General features: G+C 40.3%; 1 protein-coding gene across 6 annotated transcripts in view; it reads right to left on the bottom strand.

Annotated features, from left to right (window-relative positions):
- Window positions 1–3,636: 3,636 nt before the first annotated feature.
- Window positions 3,637–27,990, bottom strand: part of mical2a (microtubule associated monooxygenase, calponin and LIM domain containing 2a) — a 32,209-nt gene continuing 7,855 nt past the window's right edge. The window contains exons 3-24 of one of the 6 annotated variants that reach the window (XM_084017955.1): window positions 23,676–23,883; window positions 23,372–23,488; window positions 22,085–22,186; window positions 20,440–20,595; window positions 20,215–20,315; window positions 19,568–19,825; window positions 19,370–19,485; window positions 19,095–19,221; window positions 18,877–18,967; window positions 18,309–18,456; window positions 16,887–17,086; window positions 12,797–12,900; window positions 12,540–12,611; window positions 12,310–12,444; window positions 11,812–11,916; window positions 10,993–11,247; window positions 9,297–9,404; window positions 8,278–8,458; window positions 8,090–8,166; window positions 7,224–7,314; window positions 5,561–5,620; window positions 3,637–4,247 (exon numbers count right to left, since the gene is read on the bottom strand). In XM_084017955.1, the coding sequence (XP_083874081.1) occupies window positions 5,580–5,620; window positions 7,224–7,314; window positions 8,090–8,166; window positions 8,278–8,458; window positions 9,297–9,404; window positions 10,993–11,247; window positions 11,812–11,916; window positions 12,310–12,444; window positions 12,540–12,611; window positions 12,797–12,900; window positions 16,887–17,086; window positions 18,309–18,456; window positions 18,877–18,967; window positions 19,095–19,221; window positions 19,370–19,485; window positions 19,568–19,825; window positions 20,215–20,315; window positions 20,440–20,595; window positions 22,085–22,186; window positions 23,372–23,488; window positions 23,676–23,883 (2,793 nt within the window). In that variant the 3' untranslated portion in view covers window positions 3,637–4,247; window positions 5,561–5,579. Of the gene's footprint in view, window positions 4,248–4,819; window positions 7,315–8,089; window positions 8,167–8,277; window positions 8,459–9,296; window positions 9,405–10,992; window positions 11,248–11,811; window positions 11,917–12,309; window positions 12,445–12,539; window positions 12,612–12,796; window positions 12,901–16,886; window positions 17,087–18,308; window positions 18,457–18,876; window positions 18,968–19,094; window positions 19,222–19,369; window positions 19,486–19,567; window positions 19,826–20,214; window positions 20,316–20,439; window positions 20,596–22,084; window positions 22,187–23,371; window positions 23,489–23,675; window positions 23,884–27,990 lie in introns of those variants that run through there. The other 5 variants (XM_084017956.1, XM_084017953.1, XM_084017954.1 and 2 more) reach the window with 5 other exon arrangements.

Below are 27,990 nucleotides of genomic sequence, written 5' to 3' on the forward strand. Positions count from 1 at the left end.
GGGCTTTAAATGTATTTCTCTGTCTTCTGTTATGAGGTCTAACTGGAGGTCTGGTTTGGAATATGAGGCTTATAATATATAGAATATATTTGTTCATCAGCCTGTTTACACTGGATTTTTTCTACCATGTTTGCTTTTATGTCAGCAGTGGTTTGTTTATTTTAATATCTTATAAAGCCTTCTTAACAGCCCTACTACAAAAATATTGTAAGTATTGGGAATAAAAATCCCTCTAAATGATGTCTGTTTATTCTACTTTTCTCATTTTCTCCTTGGAGGAAATGTAAATGTTCAAATAGGTTTATTTCTCCAGCAGCCCAGCGAGGGGATTTGTGTTTGACTCTTTAAATGATGATTTGCGTGAAAGTGCTGCAATAATGGCATTATATTTTTGGATTCATCTCATCTTTTCTATTTTTTCATCAACATTCACAGCGTCTGTAATTTCAATGCAATTTCAGGCTCTGATTGCTGTGTTGCTTTGATGCAAATCATTGTTACCATATAACTTGTTTTCTATTCTGTCCTTTTTTCACTTACTGTAAGGTCATTTAATAAAAAACAGAAATAAAAAAAGAATGTTACAAGAGATCGGTAAACAGATCTACGAGAGATACACACAACAAAGTGGCAGCAGGGAGTTCTGCTTGTTTTATAAAACTACCCATAATTCTTAAAAAATAGAATTGTGACATAAAAATCTCAATTCCCTGGGGTAAAACAAAAAAATATATATATATTCTGTGCCTTCATGAGTGGGGAAATTTGATCTGACATCAATCAGGGCATCATCTTTGTGTTGAAATTCTCTCTCAAATCATTGAAACCTTTTGTGACAGTCTATCATGAATTATATCCACAGTGTTGTTTTTATAGATTTATGAAGACTAATGAAATTAAGTCTAACCTGAGCTCCTTCAAGTAAGTCCCTCTACAACTAGTCACTTAATCATCCTGCTATCGAAAACCCCTTATCATATGATATATATCTTTCTAAGTTTTATTTAAACAACTACGTACGGTTAAACACTCACTCTTTTGGTGTTTTGTAGTCTGACAATATTAAATCTGCAATAATGAATAATAATCAGCAGGAAAAGGTGTAGACATCCTCACATTTAAGCTTATTTCACAATCTGCTTGTATACACATGCAGCAGTGGTGTCGCAACATTGTCATTCTTTTGAAATGAAACATTCTGAGTCATGTTTCTGACCACAAGCGGTCTAATATCTCTGCTGTCTCCCGAGGGAAACATCTGCCTCTTTAGCTGTGAAACCTTCCTGTGTTCATCCCCTCGTCACAAGTGTGTCAGTGGTCCAGTGTTGAAAGCAGAAAACCTCACTGAGAGCAGTGAGTGTAAATCACAACAGGAAAGTTGCAGACAGTTGGTCAATAAGACATTGTTCACACTGCCAGCCCTAATCCATGTTTTCATTCATTTGATTGTGGATAGCAAAAATCACATGAAATATGATTTTCTGTGCATGAAATGTGATTTTTGCAAATCATGAAATATGATTGCAATCAGATTGTTTGTTGCATTCTCATATTTTTTCACATTGTTATTTAGATACATGGCTATAATACAGCATTCATTATAGCTGCTTTAAAAATGTAAAGACTATATATAGCCATTGCTGTAATCTGGTCTCAATTAACATCACAGGACGATGCCAGATTGGATTTTTTTCCCCTGCTTTAACAACAACATCATCAGGTAATATGATTGAGAGCGGAATGGGATCAAAAGCAGACTTCAGTAAAGTTAGTTACACAGAAATATATCTCTAAAGTTTGCAGGAACAGCCCTTTTTAATTAAACAGGTGTTTTTGCATTTTCAACTGTTGAAGAATATATTCTTTAATGTGAGAAAGAGACAATAGCTGAAGATTAAGGGCAACACATGAGGTGTGAAAGTTTGTGTCGGTGTCTTTTTTATAAAGTAAGGTCAACTTTTAAGAGTTGAAAACTTAAAATATTAAAAGCTCACATTTACTTTGAGTTTCAGAATTACAGAACGGCAAACACACAGCGGGTGAATGAGGAAATGCATACATATATATTCCATTTATTACCTGGATGTCTTTATACTTACCATCCACTGGAGGATGCCCTTTAAATGACCCACTAATGAATAAGGTGAGAGAAATAACTGTCGGACTACTCCACATACACGACTTCCTGGCTGAAACTTCTCCTCTTACATTCAAAAAGCGGCGCCATGAAACTCTGAGGTAAATTCTTCGATACTTAAAAACATGAAAGTTTACCAAGTCAGGTGATTAAAAGAAAAAAAGTTCATTTTCAACGTGATTCACTTTGTAGAGTCAAGGACTTCTTTTAGTTCACACTGTGAAACACTATTGCGTAACACTTAAAATAATCTTTTGTATGGAGGCATATTCTCAAGTCAATGGAGGCCTCACCTCTCAGCTCCGAGTGCATTCCTCAACAGCTTCTAACAACACAGGAGAGCACTTTCCTTTGAAGATGTTAGAACATTTAGGACTAAAGAGGACCCGGGGAAATTCAATGTTATTATGTGCTCTATTAACCACATTTAAGCCCCGTTATACAAACATATGGAGGTCAATATCTGCTCACTGAAAGATGTGACGTTATTCATGAGATCTGTTGGTCAAGCTTAGTAAGAAATACTTGATTTTTCTATAGGAGATTTTCTAATAAAGATTATGCAAACATAAATGAATTGACCAGATAATAATACGTTTCAGCCCTATAACTGACTTGATATAAAACACATTGTAGGCAATAAAACGTGCAATCTGCCAGAAACGTCTTCAAATCATTCAAAATAATATATTTAGTATTTTTCTTTTCTGTGATAAAAGTAACTCAAAGGCTTGGTAAAATGTCATACTTAACATTTATTGAGAAATATTTAAGAAATTAGCATCCACTGGAAACAATCATATACAACGAGGAATTCTAATTGTTCTTCTCAGTCGTCTTTGGGTGAAGTGAGCCTTCACTTCCATGGCAGCTTCTGAAGGAAAAACAGCAAACAGACTCCCGACTACTGACTCGTTTTAAAGCTGAAAGTGAAAGACAGTTATTCATTTAGAAGGCTTATGTAGATATTTATATTTGGAGTATCTAGAAATTGTTAAAGATCTTTGAGGTGTAATGCTAAATACAGTTACCAAAAGAGATTAGACTTTAGATTTGATTGAATAAATAATTATTATAAATATATTGTACGTAACTTATACTGGGTAAGACCATGATGTTAGTTGGCCTTAACGTGTTTTTATTATACAGTATTATACATTGTGATATACACATATTGTATCATATTCGATGTTAGGGTAAGTCATGCCTTTATTCCATCTCATGTAGAGGTTTTAATACCTTTAAGACACTCTCTCCCCTGCCAGCATGTAGTCTATTGAAAAATATTAAAAATAACTGAGCATTACATTTTTTTATTCAACATAAAATATTATGCAAGACTACTTTTTTATAGAATAAATATGTTAAATTGTCCTTGAATCAAATCGCCAACTTCCTAATCGTTAATCGAATCGCTGTGAAGCCAAAGAGTCACACCCCTAATCTCGTGTATATCTGTACACTTCTGGAGATAGTCTCAAACGTTAAATGGTGGACATACTCTTTTTGTAAAAAGTGTAAATATTTATTCTCAAAGCAAAGGAGGCAAGTTTCAACAGAATGTATCCTGGTGTTATAGAGTCAAGGATGTTTTGCTCAATAATGTATCACAACAATTTCTTAAGTCAATGGAGGTCCACTCCTGTGTTATGTGCATCTGAATAGTTTCTGACATCACACACGTAGTTTTTCATTTGAAGTTAGGAGGCAGAGAAATGCCACAAATGTGTTTTAGAAACCAGGTCACTGCAGTGAAAATATAAAGCAACAGGACAAAGCACATAACAGAAAGTGTCTTTCTAGTGAAATGATAAGTGGTTCTTTGCCGTTATTGTTATAACAGCATGAAAATATGACGGTACCAACAGAAACATTTTTTAAACCAGGGACGTGTCAAACAGACCAATGCACTATTTTTCTTAGTCACAAGGTGAGTTTGATAGTCCAGCAAAGCAACATTTGGTTTGTTTTTTATCCAAACATTCTAAAATTCAGAGCATCTCCATGATTGAGGATCGCCTCAACGTGGCGACGGCTGAGCTGCAGCTTGCAGCTAACAGTGCAAAGAAAGCCAACAGTGCTGACGGTCAGGACCATGGATGTGTAAAAACTGGAAAAATAAGAAAGAGACATTCATTCCTATGAAAGTTGCCCATCCAGCGACACATGACGGCGATCTTCTGCTAATCTTCCATTCGCCCATACAGCAGGTGAACTATAATTCTGCAAATGATTAATTTATATATTTATATATTTATTTATGTTGGACCAGGATGTATGTTTTTTAATTTAAAAGGGATAGTACATATAACATTGCCAAACATAATTGGGGAAATGAGATGCATATTAGACTCATTTGCATTCTTTGTCCCTGGTCAGGCTTTTGAATACAAGTTGTAGTTGCACAGTTTGGCCAATAGGGGCAGAAACATGCTCTTACATGCACACGTCTGCAGTAGACCAGCTAAACAGCAGTAGAGAATTCAGCACATTTCATGTTCAAGGTCTTAAAAAACCATATAAGAACCAGAGAATTTTTTTTTAAATTCCATTTATTTCTCTTTCTTTTCAAAACCTAGGGGAGGCAACATTACCCACAATTTAACCGACAACATAAATGCTGCCTTTAACTTTAGTGGGAATCATTTTCTACTTTTTATTACCTATTATTTTTTCTGTTAATTCATTTTTGCATACATCTATTGCACTTCTGTCCAGCTTGGGTGAGGGATCCCTCCTCTGTGGCTTTCCCTGAGGTTTTTTCCTTTTTTCCTGTTAAAAGTTGTTTTTTTAGGGAAAAAGTTTAGTTTAGTTTTCCTTCATCGATGGAGGATCCCGGACAGACGAAAGCCTGATTTGCTAAATAAATAACATTTAATAATAGTGGACTACAGAGGACTGCTAAGGTCACTTATTTCAAGCTCAGATCGTTTTCATTTTAAATCGTATGGTCTTCAGCTCCAACTGACACTGACTCGGGTGACTTCAACAGCTCCCTTTCAAGACTTTAAACAACTATTTTACACATATTTCTGTAAACACGTGTAAAATCAGTTCCCCTCTAAAATGCATCATCGCCTCATTACATTTAGTTCAATAAAATATTGGTGAACTGTTAAATAATAATCAGATTGCAATTGCAATTTCAGTATTCATAGAATTTGAACCAATAAAAAATAGTATATATAGGCAGCAATTCAGAGGTTTTAAACCTTATTAGTAGCAGTTCATCCAAAACAACTGGGGGTCAACGACCAACACTGAAGCCGCTCATTAGTCAAGTTAAGTTTAGTCACTTCAAACGGACATTTGTAATCACTTCAGAAATATTGTTAAGTCATATCAGACACTTTGGGTCAGTTATTTATCATCAGTGTCTGCAGCCACATGACAGTTATGACACATGACCATGCAGGTGATCACCTTCAAAATGTAATTTCTCCTAACCATCCAGCTGGCTCACACACTCCATAAAAGACTGATCTAAAACACAGAGAACATACGGACACAGATATCGGCTGAAAGCACAAATATAGAAATCTTTATGAAACAAAAGCAAAAATACTGGCATTCATAATGAAGACCATATTTGTATGCAATGATTGTCTTCTTTGTCACGATAAAAAATGTTACACAATCCAGTCAGTGTGTGTGAAAACAGTTATTTGGTAAAAAAAAAAATAATAATGATAATTAAAAATGTAAACTAGCTCATACTACATGCAGCAGGTTCAGTAAAACGACATGAAATATTAGTAGCTGACAACAAAACACAACCATAATATTGCATATCCAGCACATGATGCTGTAAAAACTTACAACAAAATGTCATTTTCAAATATTATATAAACAAAAGGTCTTTCATAAGCATCATTAGATAGTGTGTCTGGTTAGGAAGCAACTGTGTGGCTTCCAGTCAAAAAGGCTTGCAGTGAATCATCAATAACATGCTTTCAAACTACAGCAAGAGTGGCAAGCACATTCAGACACATCACAGTGTGCTCACCAGCTTCTATTGTCTACAGTAAATCAGTAAATATTTCAAAAATCAATTATTTAAAATGTTATCGTCTGTAATGTTATACAGAGAGGTTAAAAAAATGAAGAGGCGGGGTATCTAATTTTGCCTTCCTAGTTTTTCTGAGTTAAAGTTGAAAGTTTTACTGTCAACAGTAGATGGCAGCAAAGTAGAACCAAATACTGAGAAGGAAACTAAATACATATAAAGAAAAAATACATTGCAGGAGCACATTATGCATAGATAAAAGAAAACCTGTTTGGTAATTGCTGTGCCAACGAGACAGTTCCCAAAGATAAAGTGCATCAAGTTAGTCAGTCATAACCTGAGTTAAGCCATTTTAACTGCAGGGTCCATTTTTTTGTGAAAGGTGTAGTTCAGCAGTCTCAAATGCACTGACTGTGGCCTGTCTTCTTTTCAATCTAACTCAAATCTGCTCATTTGTTCCATTTATTACAACTGTGTAAATAATGTACAGTTTCCACATCAAAACCACGGTTAAATATTTGGTGCAGCTTTCATTAACCTCTGCAGTTAATTGCAATAAAGTTGCGGAGCAACCTACAGTGTTTCTTTCTTTGGCTGATGCACGAGTACATCCAAGACACTGGGAGCAGTATCGCTATAAAAAAGGCAAGTAAACATTACAAAAGGTGCTTGTGCACAGGTAGAAATGATATGACAAGAACACTCCTGCAAACGTGCACCTCGGCCACAGATTTAACAGCATTTGAAGTTAAATATTAACAGCTGGAGTCTAACGAGGGTCTAGATGGCCTAGATGCTCCTGCAGCCATAGCAGGAGAGGCTGTAGAGAGCTGGGCCCGTCAGGCACAGCCTCGGTGTACATCTGCAGCAGTACCTCTTGTAAAACAAGCAGCAGGGGCAAGCTCATGCTCAGTATCTCATACAGGGACGCATAGTCCTGGGCATTGTCCATCAGGTGGCCGGCGACGGCCTGTGCAGTGCTACGCACGCGATGGGACAGATACCACGGGGCGTTACACACAGCGCGGGTCACACTCAGGGGCCAGCTCAGGCGTTTCCTCATGAACGAGCGGAAGGTACCTCCTGAGGATGGACTCGGCAGGTCAGCAGCGCTGCTGGAGTCGGAGCTCCGTCCGTCATCAGCACATCGCTGCTCAACTCCAGGTGGATTCTAAGCCAGAGGACAGAGGCAAGGCAATTTTATTTGTATAGCACCTTTCAACAACAGGGCAATTCAAAGTGCTTTACATAAAACATTAAAACAAGCCAATAATAAAATAAAAAAACAATATCAAGGAATAGAAAATAAAGTGCAGAATAAGTTCATGAATTGTATTGATTACTGAAAGGCAGCGGCAAACAGAAAAGTCTTCAGTCTTGATTTAAACGAGCTGAGATTTGCAGCTTTCTGGAAGTTTGTTCCAGATATGTGGTGCGTAAAAACTGAAGGCTGCCTCTCCATGTTTGGTTCTGACTCTGGGGACACAGAGCAGACCTGTCCCAGATGATCTGAGAGGTCTGGATGGTTCGTAGCTAAGCAGAAGATCAGAAATGTATTTTGGTCCTAAACCATTCAGTGCTTTGTAAACCAGCAGTAGTATCTTAAAGTAAATTCTTTGACAGACAGGAAGCCAGTGTAAAGACCTGAGGACCGGATTAATGTGATCCACTTTTTTGGTCTTAGTGAGGACTCGAGCAGCAGCGTTCTGAATTAACTGCAGCTGTCTGATGGACTTTTTAGGGAGACCTGTGAAGACACTGTTACAGTAGTCAAGCCTGCTGAAGATAAATGCAGGGACAAGTTTTTCCAAATCCTGCTGAGTCATAAGTCCTTTAATCCTTGATATATTCTTTAGGTGACTTTGTAACTGACAGAGGGGTTAGATCAGAGAAATACTATGAGTTAGATATCTCACAGATAAAATATACTGTTGGAAAGTACTCACCAAGCGTAGAGAAAAAGTACGACGTAGGTTTGTCCCATTGTTGCGTTGGTCAAAATGAAGTTTGCAGTACAGTTTCCCTGTAAGGTCACATCAAATGTCAGTACAAATACCCAATTAAAAACTGAACTTAAATGTATTTATTTTTTAAATGTGGATTCTGACGAGAGCTGGTATTGTGCAACGCGTACCCTGCTCAGAGTCGAAGGCGTGTGCTCCCTGTCGAAGGGCAGAGGTGCAGGTAGAACAGCGGAAACACTCCCTGTGGAAGTAGAGCCCCTCTGCACAGACCCGCTCCACCATATAAACACGCCGCTCGCATGAGTGACACTTGTCGCCCAACGGGGGGAAAGCCCTTCGTACTGAGCCGCCCTGGGGAACAGAGGAGCGGCAGAGCGATCAGCACTGGATGATATGGTTGAGCAAAACAAGTTAGATGATAACAGAGTGATGTGAATAAACATGTGGTTCAGTAAGAAGGTGTATCATATCCATTGCTCTTCAGGAATCGAATGGGATGGAACTGCTGTGTACCAGGACTCGTTCTTTGTACATGAACAATGAGTTGAGCAGGCTGCCGGGGATGGGTGGAGCACAGAAACCCACAAAGTGCCACCACAAGAACGCACACACACTCTGTGATGATTGTTGGTAATTAAAAGCACAAGGGGCAGAAAAGGCAAATAAAACAAACCTTGCATGCAAAGCAGCAGTATTTTCACACTGCTTTTAGTTGGGAAAACATCTGCTTGCTGCGGCCGAAGACGAGTGGTGAGTGAACAAACGTGGACCAGTTAAACAATGAGATGAAACTCACTATGAAGTCGAAATGCGTCGCACATTCAGGTGATCATTCTATGCAGATTCACCACATTGAGAAAGCCCTTTCACATTGTTTTCATATTGTTATTGTATACATTATTATAAAATATATTGCAGTACATGCAATTTTCCATTTTTTTTTTTTTTTTTTTTTTTAAGGAAAACGTTGATTTTCAAGCAAGGCATGATGAATAAAGGACCGGTTACTTCCTGAACCCCCCAGGACAGAGGAGTGGATAGATATTGTTAATGACATTTACTGTATGTTATGGAAAAGTTTCTTTTTTCTACGTCCAACATAGACACACACACACACAAACAGGGAAGGGCAGGTACACAATAAACCCAAAGCCGGGGTGGGATCACACAACAAGCCTGAGATAGTCACCTTGAGTACAGCAGAGCTGTCCGCTGAGAACAACCCACTAATGTGAACGGCCTTTTCCTTTATACTCTTTGAGTGAAACTCTCTAGCCTGTTGCGTCTGAGCTTTCTTCTGCAGGATGACACGGGGAACAGGAACAAAGGAAAAACCATCAGTCTCGCCTCCTCAGTACAGGGAGGCACATTCTCCCGCCAGCAAATGTGGAACTTTCTGGGTGTAGACGTAATTATGTAGAATAATTACCATTTAATAAGTGCTACGCGGTTAAATGATGAAATGCCTTTTCTGTTCTACTTCCCCAGTAAGTAGCAGGATTTGACAGCGTCGTGTGTAGGCTATTGTTCGGAGGAGAACAATAACACCGGTGTGTGTGATGAAAGCTGCCTTATTACAGTAATAACGCACCCCACTTGATGTGGTTACTCATACTGTAATGGAGCATAACCTGAGACAGCCACACAGACCTGGCACAGATATCAGAGACAGGTACGACGGTTCAGCCAAAAAATAGCAATATTAATAAATCGTAGTAAAGTATCGAGTCTTTCAGGCTGAAATGAGTCGGAGCCAAATGTCAAAGCACAGTATAATGATTAACTAGGTTTAAAAATTGTCATTATTTGTTTCATTGTCTATACACTGATATACAGTGGTGGACAAAATAACAAAGACAGTAACTTAAAGGAATAGTTCACTTATTCACATAAAGGGTCACTACTGTAATGTCTGCGTGTTTGAAGCTCGAGCCAGAAGGCGATTAGACCAGCACAAAGTCTGAAGCAGGGCGAGGTAAGCTTATCAACTCCTGGCTGCAGCTCCGGACTTCACACACAGACGAGCGTGGCTTCAATCGAATCATTGAACTCGCAGCAACTTCCCAAAAAGTCAAACCATTCCTTTAATGAAAACTAAAACACTGACCGCCTCCTATCAGACAGTATATGCCTTTTAGCATCATTTTGTCAGCTATGAAAAAAGTATGACAATCAAAAAGTGTTGAGAGCAACAAGAAACATTTAACATTTAACCGAAAACGGTTCATTCGTGTTCAAATTGCTGGTGCATCTGTCAAGAGAATTGAAAATGACCAAAATGTGTAAGAAGTCCCATAAATCATGACCAAGCCAAACACAGACAACCTGCGATGACAAAGAGGAGCAGTGGTCACAGGAATAACCCGTCTGTGTGGCATTTTTTTCAATAGTGGTTTGGTTGAAATGTATTTGATTGAGAGTTTCATTATAATAAGAAAAATCTATAAGGGGTGAAAGTGCATTTTATGCAACGACACACAACACAACTGAATGACTTGTGCTGTGACGTTTGCAGTGCTCACATGAACCAATGCTGGCAGGCTTTTTATTCTGAATAATCAAAAGAGCTTATTTGCAGACGTAAGGCGCCTGCAGCCCAGTCCGGGGCTGGCCGACCTGTTCCACATGGGCCGACCAGCCAATTACCCGCCTGTGTGCCTGTCTCAGCTCGTGGCCAGGTCTGTAGGCCATTCAAGTCAGGCTGGATAATTAAGGGGCTGACTTTACCATCTGACTGCACAATATACAAGCCTAAATGTAGCATCAGGGCATAATCAACATTCACTCTGGGACCTTTTGGGGTACAGGAACATGCAACAATCACAAGAGTTTGAAAAGAGGACAGAAAACAAGTTAAATATAGGAAAGGAGGAGATAGTGATCACCTCAGACACGTGTTCATCCACCTCCCTGAGGCGCTGGAGGACTCTGGACATGAAATGGATTGCTGAGTGGTGGGAGGGAGAAGAAGAGGGAGGGTCTGCGCTCTCAGGGGGAGGCTGAGGTTTCATCTCAGCGTGCGTCTGATCAACGTGTCTGAGCTTTACGACAGAAAATGGATGCCGCGACTCCGGCTGGAGCTGAGTCTTTGGAGGCAGGCGCACTAAGTGTTCTGCTGCTTCTCTGATACAGACTTCAAACTATAAGGGATCATATACAGTAGCGTGAAAAGCAGATCTTTCATAGCTAATCCATTACATTGAGTATTCTGTCTGGTCTATGTTTTGCTGTTATGTAATCATCACATGGTAATGCAGTTGTGAGCAGCTCTCAGCAGTCGGATATCTGAGACATACAAGGCTAAATTTAAATGTTCATCATTTGTGACATTCTTTTTCTTTTAGTTCATCATAATTTATAAATTAATCATCACCATTATTTTAACATGCTAGCATCACTAAAGCCTATTTAAAAATATTTAATCATCAGTATGGTCACTTGTATATCCAGAAAATACAGAAAACTCCTATTTTATGTAAATTATATAATTTTATCTTTACATATACTACGCATACTATATACTTGAAAATGTCTGTGTGTATGTTTGATTGACTGTCTTCTACATACTTCCTATAGTGTACCATACATATGTGTTGGGGCGAAGAAACGAATAACCTTCTACTTTATGTGAAGCTTCACAGAGTGACACTAGTTTTACTACTTCTGGTGCCTTTAGTGGGGGTTGTGTGGCGGCTCCAGGCTACCTGCATCTCAGGAGGAGGTTTAGGTGGGACCAGAGGCCGGAGTTTAATGTACAGACTCTCAGCCAGGTCAGGAGTTTGCATCGGGGAGGACGCCTCACAATCTGACTGAGATTTTGCAGAGAAGTTAGGAAGACCATTAATAAGAAGGCACAGAAATAGAAAAGGCTGAAAAGGGAAAATGCTGGAAACAAACAGACAAGAGAAGACTTTGAGTAGCATTAGCAGAGGAAAGTTTTGTCAGATTAAAACCGCAGAGCACTGTCAGACTCCAACGAGGGAAATTTAAGACATAGTTATGATCCAGGGAGACAGATTTATAACTACATGACGGCAGAAAAGATGGACAAAGTATTTGTCTGTAGATAAATAGATACACACAGTATATTCATATATATATATATAGCCTTAGTTATAGGAGGACAAAGGAAACCGTAGAACTACTATAATAAAATGAGATAAAGTCAATGATGGTATATTGAACACACACTGTATTATTACCCGTGTTTTCCGGATAGTGTTGCTGGGTTGGCTTTCAAACTTGGCCAGCAACTGAGAAGCCATCGAGCGTACTTTGTTTTCCTTGGGCTCTTGCTCCTCTCGCGCTGCAGAGCCATTACTCGACAGGTTGGTGGCCTAACAGGAGACAGACAACAATCAAGATCCCACACCAAGATAAACAGGCTCATTTTGTGAGTTTGACATTACAGGTATGTAGTTTAACAACAAACCTCCTCCAGATAACCACAGAATTTCCGCCTCCTTTTGTAAATGGGATCTGTACCGTCTGTCTTCTTTTCATCCTGAAAAGAACAAATAGTTAAGCATCAACTGAATATCCAAAATTTAACAATACGATAAAAAATATCTGGTGAAAATACTGTTATTGAATAGATTGCCCATTAAAACTCCTTTAACAATGACATGCTGTGTTTCTAAACGTTGTGTATTTAGTACACCAGATTGATACGTTTCAGGGTGGAGTCACCTTTGGTACCCGTTTCCTGGGCAGTGCAAGATTGAGCATATTATTATTACTTCTGACTTCCTTGGATGGATAATCTTCATTGTTTTCATCCACTCCTCTGGAACCTGCAGTATAACACATGGCTTCATTAGAGTTTTCATAGTTTTCTCAGTGCACAAACATAGATGGTAGATAATATCAATGAACAAATGACCATATAGATTAGGAAAGTATGAGTAGTCTGGAAACAATGAGAGTTACTGTATTTTTGTAGAAAAAATAAAGCCTCAATGAAATCAGTCAATTGCAGGAAGTTAATAGTTAGCGTAGGTTAAATAGAAGAAGACGGTGTAGGCGAGCATCAAACATCCCTTCAGTACAGACGGGCAGCTGTCTGTGTTGTGAAGTCCAGGCTCTGGTTCAGACACACATTCCTCTCACTGTGCTTATAGTTCACAACACGCTTAACGGAACCAAACGGAATTCAATACATCCCACTTGGATTTCTGATTCTGTGGTTGTTTGTTCATTAGAGTAGAGTAGAGTAGAGTAGAACAGAGTAGAGTAGAATAGAGCAGAGTAGAGTAGAGTAGAGTGGAGTGGAGTAGAGTAGAGTAGAGTAGAACATAGTAGAGTAGAGTAGAAGAGAGCAGAGTAGAGTAGAACATAGTAGAGTAGAGTAGAACAGAGTAGAGTAGAATAGAACATAGTAGAGTAGAGTGGAGTGGAGTAGAGTAGAGTAGAGTAGAACATAGTAGAGTAGAGTAGAAGAGAGCAGAGCAGAGTAGAGTAGAACATAGTAGAGTAGAGTAGAACAGAGTAGAGTAGAATAGAACATAGTAGAGTAGAGTGGAGTGGAGTAGAGTAGAGTAGAGTAGAACATAGTAGAGTAGAGTAGAAGAGAGCAGAGCAGAGTAGAGTAGAACATAGTAGAGTAGAGTAGAACAGAGTAGAGTAGAATAGAACATAGTAGAGTAGAGTGGAGTGGAGTAGAGTAGAGTAGAGTAGAGTAGAACATAGTAGAGTAGAGTAGAGTAGAAGAGAGCAGAGCAGAGTAGAGTAGAACATAGTAGAGTAGAGTAGAACATAGTAGAGTAGAGTAGAGTAGAACATAGTAGAGTAGAACATAGTAGAGTAGAGTAGAAGAGAGCAGAGTAGAGTAGAGTAGAACATAGTAGAGTAGAGTAGAACATAGTAGAGTAGAGTAGAAGAGAGCAGAGTAGAGTAGAACAGAGCAGAGTAGAGTGGAGTAGAGTAGAGTAGAAGAGAGCAGAGCAGAGCAGAGTAGAACATAGTAGAGTAGAGTAGAGTAAAGTAGAGCAGAGTAGAGTAGAGTAGAAGAGAGCAGAGCAGAACAGAGTAGAGTAGAACAGAGTAGAGTAGAGTAGAGTAGAAGAGAGCAGAGTAGAGTAGAGTAGAACATAGTAGAGTAGAGTAAAGTAGAGTAGAACATAGTAAAGTAAAGTAGAGGAGAGAGAAGAATAGAGTAGAGTTGAAAAGAGTAGAGTAGAGTAGAAGAGAGCAGAGTAGAGTAGAGTAGAACAGAGTAGAGTAGAGTCGAAGAGAGCAGAGTAGAGTAGAGTAGAAGAGAGCAGAGCAGAGTAGAAGAGAGCAGAGCAGAGTAGAGTAGAGTAGAACAGAGTAGAGTAGAACAGAGTAGAGTAGAGTAGAACAGAGTAGAGTAGAGTAGAGTAGAAGAGAGCAGAGCAGAGTAGAAGAGAGCAGAGCAGAGTAGAGTAGAACATAGTAGAGTAGAGTAGAACAGAGTAGAGTAGAATAGAACATAGTAGAGTAGAGTGGAGTGGAGTAGAGTAGAGTAGAGTAGAACATAGTAGAGTAGAGTAGAAGAGAGCAGAGCAGAGTAGAGTAGAACATAGTAGAGTAGAGTAGAACAGAGTAGAGTAGAATAGAACATAGTAGAGTAGAGTGGAGTGGAGTGGAGTAGAGTAGAGTAGAGTAGAACATAGTAGAGTAGAGTAGAAGAGAGCAGAGCAGAGTAGAGTAGAACATAGTAGAGTAGAGTAGAACAGAGTAGAGTAGAATAGAACATAGTAGAGTAGAGTGGAGTGGAGTAGAGTAGAGTAGAACATAGTAGAGTAGAGTAGAGTAGAAGAGAGCAGAGCAGAGTAGAGTAGAACATAGTAGAGTAGAGTAGAACATAGTAGAGTAGAGTAGAGTAGAACATAGTAGAGTAGAACATAGTAGAGTAGAGTAGAAGAGAGCAGAGTAGAGTAGAGTAGAACATAGTAGAGTAGAGTAGAACATAGTAGAGTAGAGTAGAAGAGAGCAGAGTAGAGTAGAACAGAGCAGAGTAGAGTGGAGTAGAGTAGAGTAGAAGAGAGCAGAGCAGAGCAGAGTAGAACATAGTAGAGTAGAGTAGAGTAAAGTAGAGCAGAGTAGAGTAGAGTAGAAGAGAGCAGAGCAGAACAGAGTAGAGTAGAACAGAGTAGAGTAGAGTAGAAGAGAGCAGAGTAGAGTAGAGTAGAACATAGTAGAGTAGAGTAAAGTAGAGTAGAACATAGTAAAGTAAAGTAGAGGAGAGAGAAGAATAGAGTAGAGTTGAAAAGAGTAGAGTAGAGTAGAAGAGAGCAGAGTAGAGTAGAGTAGAACAGAGTAGAGTAGAGTCGAAGAGAGCAGAGTAGAGTAGAGTAGAAGAGAGCAGAGCAGAGTAGAAGAGAGCAGAGCAGAGTAGAGTAGAGTAGAACAGAGTAGAGTAGAGTAGAACAGAGTAGAGTAGAGTAGAGTAGAAGAGAGCAGAGCAGAGTAGAAGAGAGCAGAGCAGAGTAGAGTAGAGTAGAACAGAGTAGAGTAGAACAGAGCAGAGTAGAAGAGAGCAGAGCAGAGTAGAGTAGAACATAGTAGAGTAGAGTAAAGTAGAGTAGAACATAGTAAAGTAAAGTAGAGGAGAGAGAAGAATAGAGTAGAGTTGAAAAGAGTAGAGTAGAGTAGAAGAGAGCAGAGTAGAGTAGAGTAGAACAGAGTAGAGTAGAGTAGAACAGAGTAGAGTAGAGTAGAACAGAGCAGAGTAGAGTAGAACAGAGTAGAGTAGAGTAGAGTAGAGCAGAGCAGAGTAGAGTAGAGTAGAACAGAGCAGAGTAGAAGAGAGCAGAGCAGAGTAGAGTAGAGTAGAAGAGAGCAGAGTAGAGTAGAGTTGAACAGAGCAGAGCAGAGTAGAGTATAACAGAGTAGAGTAGAGTTGAACAGAGCAGAGCAGAGTAGAGTATAACAGAGTAGAGTAGAGTAGAGTTGAACAGAGCAGAGCAGAGTAGAGTATAACAGAGTAGAGTAGAGTTGAACAGAGCAGAGCAGAGTAGAGTATAACAGAGTAGAGTAGAGTTGAACAGAGCAGAGCAGAGTAGAGTATAACAGAGTAGAGTAGAGTAGAGTAGAAGAGAGCAGAGCAGAGTAGAAGAGAGCAGAGCAGAGTAGAGTAGAACAGAGTAGAGTAGAACAGAGTAGAGTAGAGTAAAGTAGAGTAGAACATAGTAAAGTAAAGTAGAGGAGAGAGAAGAATAGAGTAGAGTTGAAAAGAGTAGAGTAGAAGAGAGCAGAGTAGAGTAGAGTAGAACAGAGTAGAGTAGAGTAGAACAGAGTAGAGTAGAGTAGAACAGAGCAGAGTAGAGTAGAACAGAGTAGAGTAGAGTAGAGTAGAGCAGAGCAGAGTAGAGTAGAACAGAGTAGAGTAGAACAGAGCAGAGTAGAAGAGAGCAGAGTAGAGTAGAGTTGAACAGAGCAGAGCAGAGTAGAGTATAACAGAGTAGAGTAGAGTTGAACAGAGCAGAGCAGAGTAGAGCAGAGTAGAGTAGAGTACCTGAGGCAGGTAGGGAGTAGAACAGAGTAGAGTAGAACAGAGTAGAGTAGAGTAGAGTAGAACAGAGTAGAGTAGAGTACCTGAGGCAGGTAGGGAGTAGAACAGAGTAGAGTAGAACAGAGTAGAGTAGAGTACCTGAGGCAGGTAGGGAGTAGAACAGAGTAGAGTAGAACAGAGTAGAGTAGAGTAGAGTAGAACAGAGTAGAGTAGAGTACCTGAGGCAGGTAGGGAGTAGAACAGAGTAGAGTAGAACAGAGTAGAGTAGAGTAGAGTAGAGTAGAACAGAGTAGAGTAGAGTACCTGAGGCAGGTAGGGGTGTGCCACGGAACAGCTCGTACACCTTGGACAGGTAGCTGATCATCCTGGTCTTATCCAGCTCCCGACCGTCACTCAGCTCCGTCACAGATGTGAACGAGGCGATGCCAAACTCACGCTCAATGATGTCAAAAGCCAGCTGGAGATTCACAGAGTGGTCTTCCTCGTTTAATGAGTCCAAATCTCTGAAGGAGAAAGACAAGTGCTTAAAGGTAATAAAAAAGATTCAGTGATCAGTTTTCATTGAGACCATTTACTTCTGTCTGTTTCCTCTGATCACTCGCATTATGATTTCTTTAATACGATAATTCTTTTAAGATATTTCATTTTCTTATTGTTTCTAGAATGCAGACTTCACAGAAGCATAAGCATTAGAAATGCCCAGAATAATGAGACGGGAATGTAAGAGCAAGATTTGTAACAGAGATTCTTAAAAGGATTATTTCCTGACTTTCATTTAATGTCGGTGTGAGGTGACTGCTGTTCAGCAGAGTGTGAGCTAACATGCACACTGGTATGAAAACAGTTAACATAAGCACAATGGAATGACTTCACTCAATGAATGTTCACCCCTGCAGAATAACTTGTTTCTCATATTGAAGGAGGAAATGGCAGCAAATGACTTATAACGGGAAAATCAAAAAAACTTCACCTACACTGACGGTCTACAGATAGCATCAGGAATAATGCAAAGAACGTGGGGGAAGTAACCTAGCAGCGGCGCACACAAACGTTGGTGTTATTCTGGAAGTACAGAGGCTCGCTCTTTCTTCCTGTCACTCTTTTTCTGTGAACCTGCTCAACTCTCTGCAGCCTGCTCTGCTGACAGCCATGCATATGGAGGAGGGAAGGGGAAAATGCCAGTGGTTCCTGGAAACTTACAGGACCACATGAAATGTAGTGGCATGTGGCGAGATATACAGGCAGTAATTAAAGAGTGAGAGGATATAATTAGATTTGTAAATGTACTCATCTACAGTTGCATCGGCTAATTCCATGCCTGGCAAGGCAGTCTAACCCTAGAAAGGGGAAACTAAGGTACGGTTTCTATTTTTTGACGGTTTTGTACTAAAAGTGGGTACGAAAGCACACAAAGTCCAAGCATTTTTCTCCGTGGCTCCAGATCAAGAGACATATTTAGATTTACCACTACTCAATTATGATATTTCTTGGAGGATTCACATTAATACATGAACTGGAACAACCAAAATTTATGCCAGTCAAGCTGATAATCTCACTGCCCTCTGAAAACTCCTCTTTTTGCACAGCTAGATGTAAAAGGGTTGAATGTTTGAAAAGTTGTGAGGAGAGTAGAGAGCGCAACAGAAAACACAGATAAAAGAGTTGCTGATACCGGTACATAGTGCTGCAGGTTGACGATGATATAATCTGTTGTGTGTTACGTACATCAGCTGGGGTTTGAACCTGTGGATGAGGGCACAGAGGGCGATGCCACTTCTCCAAGAAGACGTCAAGTCTGTAATCACTACATTCCTGTAGCCCTCCGTCTGTTTCTGGCACCAGGTGAGAAGCCTCGTCGGTCTGATCTCTGACTCTACAACAGAAACGTGACCTTTCAATAAAACACTGCAGTTCCTCAAACGAACTAGAGGATGTGATGTCATGAGCAATGGACCAACAACACATAACATCTGGACAGAAATGGTGTTGGGGCGAGTGCACATCTTTGTCTGGACATGTACTTCTCATTTCAGCATTTAGAGCTTCTGTCTGTACTGTTAGTTCCCAGTACATAATATCCAACTTAGAGAGGGAGATAACTGTTTGATACCCAGCAGCTCTTTATTCAAAGCTTTCAGAGTTGTTCAGCATTATTTATATGGTGGTCCCTTCAAAGTAACAGAAGAGTGGAAACCCTAAATTATATAACGAAGGGTCCGCAACAAATCTGTGCTTTGAACTACAGATCCACCATTAAAAACTACACACAGGACTCAAGTCCAGTTAGATTTACCTCGTCTGCAGAGATTGACAGGCCGACGTATGGTAGCGTTACGCTCCAGAGAGCAGGAGTTCAGCTCTCTGCTGATGTACAGGTGATGCACCTGAAACACGAGGAACGGGGAAACGATTACAATCAAGACATTTAATGACTTGTGTTTATATGTGTGTTAAAAATGGATAGATAGCTGTTAAATAGCAGATACTGCCAAAGTGACTATTCCCTCTTACCTGGTGGGGCCTGACACAAGAGGAGTTGAGGTTGGGGTATCGAGTCCCGGGGTCTATGGTGTACTGGTCAAAGTTTTTGGCAATGTTTTCAGTTGTTGTCTGTGGAAGTAGCCTGTAAATACTCTCCCTATATAAAAACAAGGAAACAAGATACATTGTGTTATTTCTATCAGTACTGAATGACATAAATATGCAAACAAACACATATATTTCTCATACATACAACATAACGCGTGTGTGTGTGTGTGCGTGTGTGTGTGTGTGTGTGTGTGTACCTCTCTGCCAGCACTTCCAGAGCCGTCCGACCCTGAGCCCAGCTCTTCACCATCCAGGCTATGTCAAAGGCAGCCAGGAAGCCTCTGGCGCAGCCCGTCCCCATGGGCCAGAAGGGCTGCACAGGAACACATTATCATAAATATATGAAGATGACCGACATGCTGTCATGACCAGTAAGGCCCCTTGCACTTCCTTACCTCCAGCAGACTGTCGCCAACCAGTGCCACGAGCAGCTGGTGTCCAAACCTCTCCCTGACCAGAGCGGCGTTCTCAGAGGCGTACATGCAGGTGAAGTCAAACATTGCTACATCTGGCTGCCCGCAGTGGTTCATGGCATAGTCCAGCGTGGGAAGTTGGCAGTTGGTGCCAAAGTCAGCAGCTTCTCGGGCGTAGCCCAGAAGAGCTTCCTGGTTGACATTTTCACTGCTCAGCAGCATCTGGGTGTCGATGTAATCCTGTTGAACAGAAGCATGGCCGTCAGGAGGAGTTCACACGAGAAGACCAGGGTTAGAATGCGTTAGTAATGCTAAACACAGGGCAGGGAAATCATTTTTATTATGCATTTAGATATATCAAATAAAAAGGGCTTTTATGAGTAGAGATTGTGGACATATACTGAAATGTAACCTACTACCTGTATACAACAACATGATGTAGACCTCTGAGATGGTGCGTTCAATATTAAACACAAAAGAGTTGAAGGGATATTGCATTTGATTGCATTATATTGTACAGCTTTCTTGTTATTATTGATCAAATTAACTAAACTAAACTGAAAACGCAGTTAAACACACATTTGAAAACATTAAAGTAAAAATAAGATAATAAAAGACGTTCTGCTTACATTAATGAGGACTCCCTTGTCCAGCAGGCTCTGTTTCTTGGCAGTCATGACAAAGTAATGTGTGTTGTCCCTGTAGTACACAATGTTCTCCAAATCAATACCTGTAACAAATGAGATGATTTAAGAACGGCTAAAAAGCCCTTTAAAGGCACCAGAGCTGCATCAGGTTGTGACAGAAGAAAGCTAATATCACGGCGAGGCAGTTTGACTGAGCTTCTCTCCCACCTGTCTCCTCTTTGAGATCAAGAAAAAACTTCTGGTTGAAGATGAAGGCCACGCCGCTGATCTCTTCTACTTTGGCCTCTGCACTAGTATTCCTGTTGATGAAGTTGGCTGTTATGGCGATCGCCAGCTTGCCCCTAAACTCCTTCCTTTTGAAACCTGAGAGAGAAATAGTCAGATAAGAATGTAACAAAAAAAAGGAGGGACGCTGATCTTCCCAAGCAGTTCAGTCCTATCGGTTTGTCTGTTTCAATCAAAGGAAATCTAGCTTTAAACCATAATTACAAGGCAGTTCTTTTCAGATAAGAAGCAGCTTACCAAGGTGATCCTTTATATAGCCGAGGGAACAAAAGCCATCGACTGTAAGAAGCACCAGGAATTAAAAGCTACTTACGTCTTTCAATTTTTTATTAAGAATTTACTTTGAGGTTTAAATAGAAATGTGATTTTATTCATATCATCAAGGAATGTGATTCAATGAAAATAGTTACTTTAACAACCGTCTATTCCAGATACTTTGAAAGACTAAACAGGGACACAGGAAACTAAATCCAAGGGTTCTCTCTATGTTTACTTTGACCTGAACAAAAAAGACAAAAACCCCAAGCAGACATAGCCTAACACCAAGGTTCAACATTTTAGATAGATTTTTATAATTACATTTTCATAACCAGCAAAAAATTCACCAAAAATGTGGCAAGTTCTAAAGCTCAGAGAGCTTTCCACAAAATCATGCGTGTGAAAGTGAAAGTAAAAGCTGAACTCGTGTCCTTCCTTCATACTCTCACTGTAAAACATCATGGTGGAGCTCTTCTCCTTCATGTCTCTTCATTGCAGCGCATAGCTGACTGTGTTACCGTAGCAAGGCCACGAAGGCAGCTCAAAAGCAGGCTGACTGTAGGGGAAAATCATTCCCCCCAGGCTTCTTCATAATTGCAGAATGAGCTAAACCTCTCATCTTGCCCAAAAATGCCCTTTTTAGGAATAAGCATCTGATGCGAATTGGTTGTTAGATGACAGCATTTTTAGGAGACCCAAAACAGAGAGATGAAGAGAGTCCGGCACGAATGCATCAGCTGCTGCACCGAGCCCAAGCTCTGCTCTATTTATGTACAGAGTTTCATATATAACCTTCCCCAGCGAGAGAGATCAACGGCTTCATGCAAGCTTAAGTTTACAAAAGGTGAGTTTCATTTATAGCTTCGCAACAGAGATAATACATGACGAGTTTTTCAAAGTGAGAGTCCAGAAACAGGAGGCAGTAAACAGAAGGAGTGCTGGGTTTTATCCGAGTCTAAAACGGGACTTCTTGTTCCACTTGATGCTCCTGAGATTTTCACAATTATACAAACACAAGAACATGAACAGCCTTATTAATTGTAGTTTAAAAATATATTCACATGCATTATATAACATTAGCATTGTGTGAGTTTATTGACTGACATTTAAATGGCACCAGAAAGGAATAAATAAACTCCTCCAACATCCTGCGCTTTGGATGTTTTTGTTGGGAATATATACATTCAGATCTCAGATTGTTACTTCCTTGGTTCGACGCAGGTAACTTGATATCGCACTAAGTGAGCAAAGTGAAAATACATCTTGAGGCATCTACACAGTTCATGCCTTTTGTTCTCCGTCGTCTCACCTTCCAGAGTATTCCTGCGTCCATCAGCCCCAACCACAACATCAAACTCAAAGTTAGCCACAGGGTGATCTGTAGGTCGGATTGCAGCCCTCCACCCCAGTCCTGAGACACAGAAAGACACATTTAAACGATAAATATACTTCCTGAGAATATTCCCTTTGTGCTGTACATGTAGAATGTCAATACAAGCGTGTCTCAGTAAAGACATTTCTTCTACCTGTTCTTCTTCATTCTGCCACCTTCCATGCGTGAACATTTCTAACTTTATCAGTACAGATCAAAATGTAATGGCACTTTGAAACGCCTTAACTCAGGCGTTCTTCTTGCTATGATGCCAGTAAAATGCGGAAAAATGTGGCTTTTCATGTGATGTTTTAAATGCTTCGGGGAAAGTCAACTCTGCCTGGCCCGCAAACAAACAAAATATTGTTTCAGATGTAATTTTAGCTGTTTGAAATATGCAGTGAGAGTGTCGCGGGAGTGCACACCAGCATAGTTAAGGCCTGGCAGTTTGTTGTGCAATATCACCATGTGGAAAAAGCATTCCATGATGTCAAGGGCACAGCTAAGTCCGTCACAGCAGAACAGGAGGGATAAGTTTGTGTCTAAATTTAGGCAAGGCTCTCGTTGTTATCGGTGTATAGATATTACAGCTGAGGAGACAACACCTGACAACAGCGTGTGAGTTATTTTCTTCCTGAGAGTCTGTAGTCCAATGTGTGTGAGTGCTGAATGTCCGAAAAACGACCACGCCATGACAGGAAAGAATATTACAGCTCCGTTTTGTTTTAAACAAAAGGAACAAAGTTTTTCACTGATAATTCCCTAATAATTTGATAGGTGTGTACTTTAAATAGCAGGCCTCCATTTGAGCACTAATAGGGAAGTTGACCTCCACTAACCTCATCTAAATATGATGAAAAACTAGATCAGTGCCAATGTTTGTCTCCTGTTTATTGGTGGCTGTCAAGGGAATTAAACACTGCAGCATGAGATGTCTCTCGCTGCCTGACGAGCCTTGAGCAAGAGTGCTAATATTCAGAGTGTAAATACAGAGCCTCCCGTCAGATATGCAGTATCTGTCTAACAAACTGAAAAAATGCAGACTGCTGTCTATTTCCAGCTCTAGGCATTATGAAACTTCTCAACCCCAACCTACTTCACATCCCAGATGTATTGTTTCCAGCTGTTAATTTCTCCTCGTCTTCCAAAAGTGTGTAGATGATAAAAGAACTGGGTGAATATAAAAGCACGGTTAATGTATTGTTGGGACGTGTGGTTGAATACCTTCATTTTCCTGATCCTCTGGAGGTTCCAACAGCTTCACAAATTCCACATTGATGTGAAACTCCACTGCAACGATCAGAGCGACCTTCAACAGGATCAGCTGTAGCTTCTGAATGCCTATTAGACACAGAGACACCAGTCGTGGTTGAATATAAAGCACCGTTTTAACTCACCTATATGTTGTTGTATTAAGAATGTGTATTATTATGCAAGTAATCGGCTCCATTTACGGTCCACTGAACATAATTATGAAAAGCAAAAACGGGCAGCATGTTTGATTTCTGATACTTGATCAGGTACTCACTGATGTGGTCTATGGCCCCGGCACAGAATTTGCCATAAAACTTTTTGGCCCCGAGGCCCCGCAGGTCATGAATGGTGTAGGGCCAAAGGTGCAGCACGTTGTTCCGAGAGAAAGAGTCTCTCTTCTCGATCACCACCACTTTGGCACCCATCAAAGCAAGCTCGATGGCCGTCCTCAGGCCACAGGGGCCTCCTCCGATGATGAGGCTCTAAAATAACAGAATGACCTCATTAATTATACAAGGCTAAATCATGAGGGCATCTTTAATAACAGACGGCTGAGAATATTCACACAGAAGAGGCTGAGACTTGTTTATTAACATACCGGGGAGCATTATTAGATCGACAGAGATCATGACAGGAAGCAGCACTTTACTGCACCACTGGAGCATTTAGAGACTGAGTGTCACTCAAGGACACTTCGGCAGGATAGACAACGACTCCGAGGACCATCGCGGTGTTGAGAGGACTTCTCCAGGTCTCCGTGTGCGTGCAGGGACTGTTAGTAAAACGTCTGAAGCAGTGCACTTATCTCTTGCTCTTTGTTGCAAAGATTAACCAAAGATAGTTATTACTATCTTGAGTCATTTGTCCAAAAATGCATGAAGTCAGTTCACTGAGGTTACAGCGTCCGTCTGAGAATGTGTGGCTCGGATATGACATCATCCTCTTGAATGATAGATGAAAGAGGTGACTCATGTGTGCTGGCAAACTGTATCTTCTTTCCTTCTAAACACGTCAAGAGGCATTACAGAGAGGATCGTAGAGAGGAGATGTGTGTGTCTGTATTCTTTTGACATTACATCCAGGACCAAACCTCTTCTAAAGGTTGCCCCTGCTGAGCTCAACAAGGTGGGCTGCCTCCCGTCTCGATAGCCTTACCAGATTAGTGCTGAAAATATATTTTCTTTCACCTTCCCATGAAAGAGAGCCCAGCGTCTAAATCCCATCAGCAACATATTTGAACAGAAGGACTGGCTTCCTGTCATCCTGTGTGTCCATCAGCAGGATAACACAGAGTGATGATAGTGCAGTGGGTGCTCCACCCATCCATATCTGCTCTATGAGACAGTCAGACTGGAGGCTGTTTACATAGCGTCCCAGTTCCAACTGACCAAAATCCCAAATCATACCCTGAACGCCTCTCTGTGCCTGCATCAAAAACAAGATGTGCGTCTTTTGTCACATATTCTCCCTCGGAGTGTGTGCGGTTACACTTTGAGGGTGGCTTCACAGGGGGATGGGTGATGAGGAACACAGTGTGTCATTATTATTTCCCTGAGGTCATCAGGATGAGGTATTCTCAGGTGTGAAGCACACGCAGGTGGTAGAAGCGCTGCCTGGACAAGTCTGCCTGCTGGCCTACTTTTTTTTCCCTCAACAAAAGGTGTATTATTTACACAGTCAGGGACGGAGATGAAAGGAAGCTGAAAATGTCATTTACGTGCACAGTTACTGAGGTTATTCAGATGTACGTTCAGTCAGCAGATTTTTTTATCTGAGTGTTTTCATCTGTCTATCAGTGAGAAACATGCTGTTTGTTTTAGCCTGATTCCATTGGCTAATATATTATTCCAGATAGAGGCTTTTCCTGACAGCGGGCTCCACATCTGTTGAGTCAGGACACACGCGCTTCCTCTCAGCTTCCCATTCTCATCCCTGCTCCACCTCGCCCCGGTCACGTTTGTCCCCCCGCCTCTTAATGAACCCTGTCAGTCAGTCCAAATATCACCTTTTCATCTCAGCAGACAGTGTGGCTAATACACGCAGCTCTTTTATCATCACAGCATTTTCACTTAAATGTAAGGACACTAGAGTAAGCATTCATTTTGCTATCTATCAATCCGACGGTTATTTTCTCCCTGGAGCCCAAAGTGATGACTTCATAAGGCTAGTATGGTTCAACCAACAGTCAAACATGAGGAATATTTCTTTAACCGTCATATTTCGCAAGGAAAAGTAACAATTCTACACATTTGAGAGGCATTTAGCTGGAAATATGATCCAAATGATTAATCGGTAATTCTTCAATTTATTGAATATTTGACTAATCTTTTCAGCTCTACAGGGGAGACAACTATTCAACTGCAAAGGCTGAATCTGGGGCTCAACATGGAGGTAGATTTTCTCTTCCCTTGAAATTAAGCCCAAATTTTAAATTAGACTATGAGTTCATCTTTTCTATTGAATCAAGATTTGCTATATTATCAGGGTTAAAAGGGCACTGTGTCCCAGAGCTCTGATTAAGTATGCCGCGAATGATTCACAACATCACATCATAGATTATAAAATGAGATCAATTTGTAATTTCTTTGCGCACTGTAAAACTTTATGAGGAAGAAAAGCGCACTGTGGTTATGTGTCGTGTCACTGCAGCCAGCTGCGTCGGGCTATAAAACATGGCTGACATCACATCCTTTAAAGATTGCTGCTACAGTGGGAATATCAAGACGGGGCGCCAAATGATATCACATCTGTCACTGTTAAAGAGCTGAGCGAGCACGAAAACCACGAGCCATCACCTTTTGATTCTCCCGGAGAGAGGAGGAATTAGCCATCAAGTAAGAGCAGATTGTCCTGTGAGGCACGCTGCACTCGTGCTGTCCATGTGTGGAAATTAGTACGCAACGTATCACATCTCTGGTTTTTGGAGGAGAACGGCAATCATACATATAAGTTCACAATAAGTTAACTTATATGTACACACCTGGTTTACCACTTTAACAGTAGTACAGTACCACTATTTTTATTCCAACAAAACCCTGTGGATTGTCAGAACTATAAAATCTGAGCGAAAACCTTTGGCTCAGACGTTTAGAGTCACACTTCAGAGTTCAGCCTCTTTTCTTCTTACCTATTTTGGTGTTGGCTTAAAGAACCTGTAAAACTGAGCTCACGCCGGAACATTTAAAAACACATTTAACAATCTGGGCCTGGCTCCAACCTCGTAGGAAGAGCCTATAAAGAACAGAGCACACCCTCAGAACAACTGGGGCCCAGTAATCATTGTTGCTGAGTGATGCTGTCTGTTTCTTTGTGCAATAAAAACAAGCTGGTGGCAGCTGATGCCTGAAAGGTAATCATACTCCTCCAGGTTTTCCCACTTTCTCTCATCACCATTACTGCCGAGTGACACGATTGCTGTGTCCCAATTGCAGACATCTTCAAAATTCAACTTAAGGATAGCTCTTTCCTAAATGTATTTAAAGGAATTTCTATGTTGTTTGTGATTCGAGTCGGATGAGGCAGTGCACAGCTGCCTATCTGTTTTTCTTCTGTGTATTTATTAAATTCTTTCTGTTTCATTAGATTTGAACATCTGTTGCTAGTTTGATACACAGTGTATATTTTTCTTACTCGTGATGTATAGCATTTCTATTGTTTGGTTTGGTTGGTACACTGGTGCATTTGTGATTTAACGTTACACAATGTTTGTATTTCATACAGCTTTGTCATCAAGCGCCTGTCTGAGAGGAATGAGACAAAGCAAATGTATCTCTCTTTCATTTCCTGCCCTGTGTGTTGAGAGCGGGTGCAGTGAAAGAGTCGGTGTTACTGTTAGCTGATGTCTGGGCAGGTAGAGGTTATATTATGTCTTTAACACTCTATAGTGTACTTTAACACACAGAGCGTTTATCATTTAAAACAAAAATGTCACTTATTTAATCATGATCAACATTCATGATGTATAAACAAAACCTCATGATTGATGATGATGTTTTCAGCACAAAATGAAAATTAACTTGCTTGTGATGGATAACCCATCACGTGAACATTTATTCTCCTATCGTAGCTGATAAACTCAAATATCTTTATATTAGTCAAGATTTGGCTGCATTTACAAGGTAAAGTAGATTTTTCAAGCAAATAATGATGATGTCTATACTATTAAAAAAGGGCTGCTGTCTGGAAGTGTGGAATAGTGGTGGATCTTTGAATGCACCAAGGATACTTTTCTAAATATTTGTCAATAATATTTGACAAAACATTGCACATCTAGTCCATGTGAAGTGAAATAAATCATAAAAAAATACTTTTATACCAAACCGTAGGGGTGAGTATTGGCAAGAAACTCACGATACGATACATATCACAATACTTTGGTCACGATACGATACGTATCACGACATCACGATATTGCGTGGACAAATTGAGTCAAAACTATTTAATTCAAAACAGCCTCTCCATTTTATTAATTCCCATGAAATTCACTGGAATAAATATTGAAAATAAAATGAAAAATGATAAAGTACTGCATTCACAACGTGTCTAAACATGAATCTTTTTCTTTTTTTAAATCGATCTTTGGAGTTGAA

Source organism: Eutrigla gurnardus, assembly GCF_963514095.1.
Source record: "Eutrigla gurnardus genome assembly, chromosome: 1".
NCBI lineage: Eukaryota > Metazoa > Chordata > Actinopteri > Perciformes > Triglidae > Eutrigla > Eutrigla gurnardus.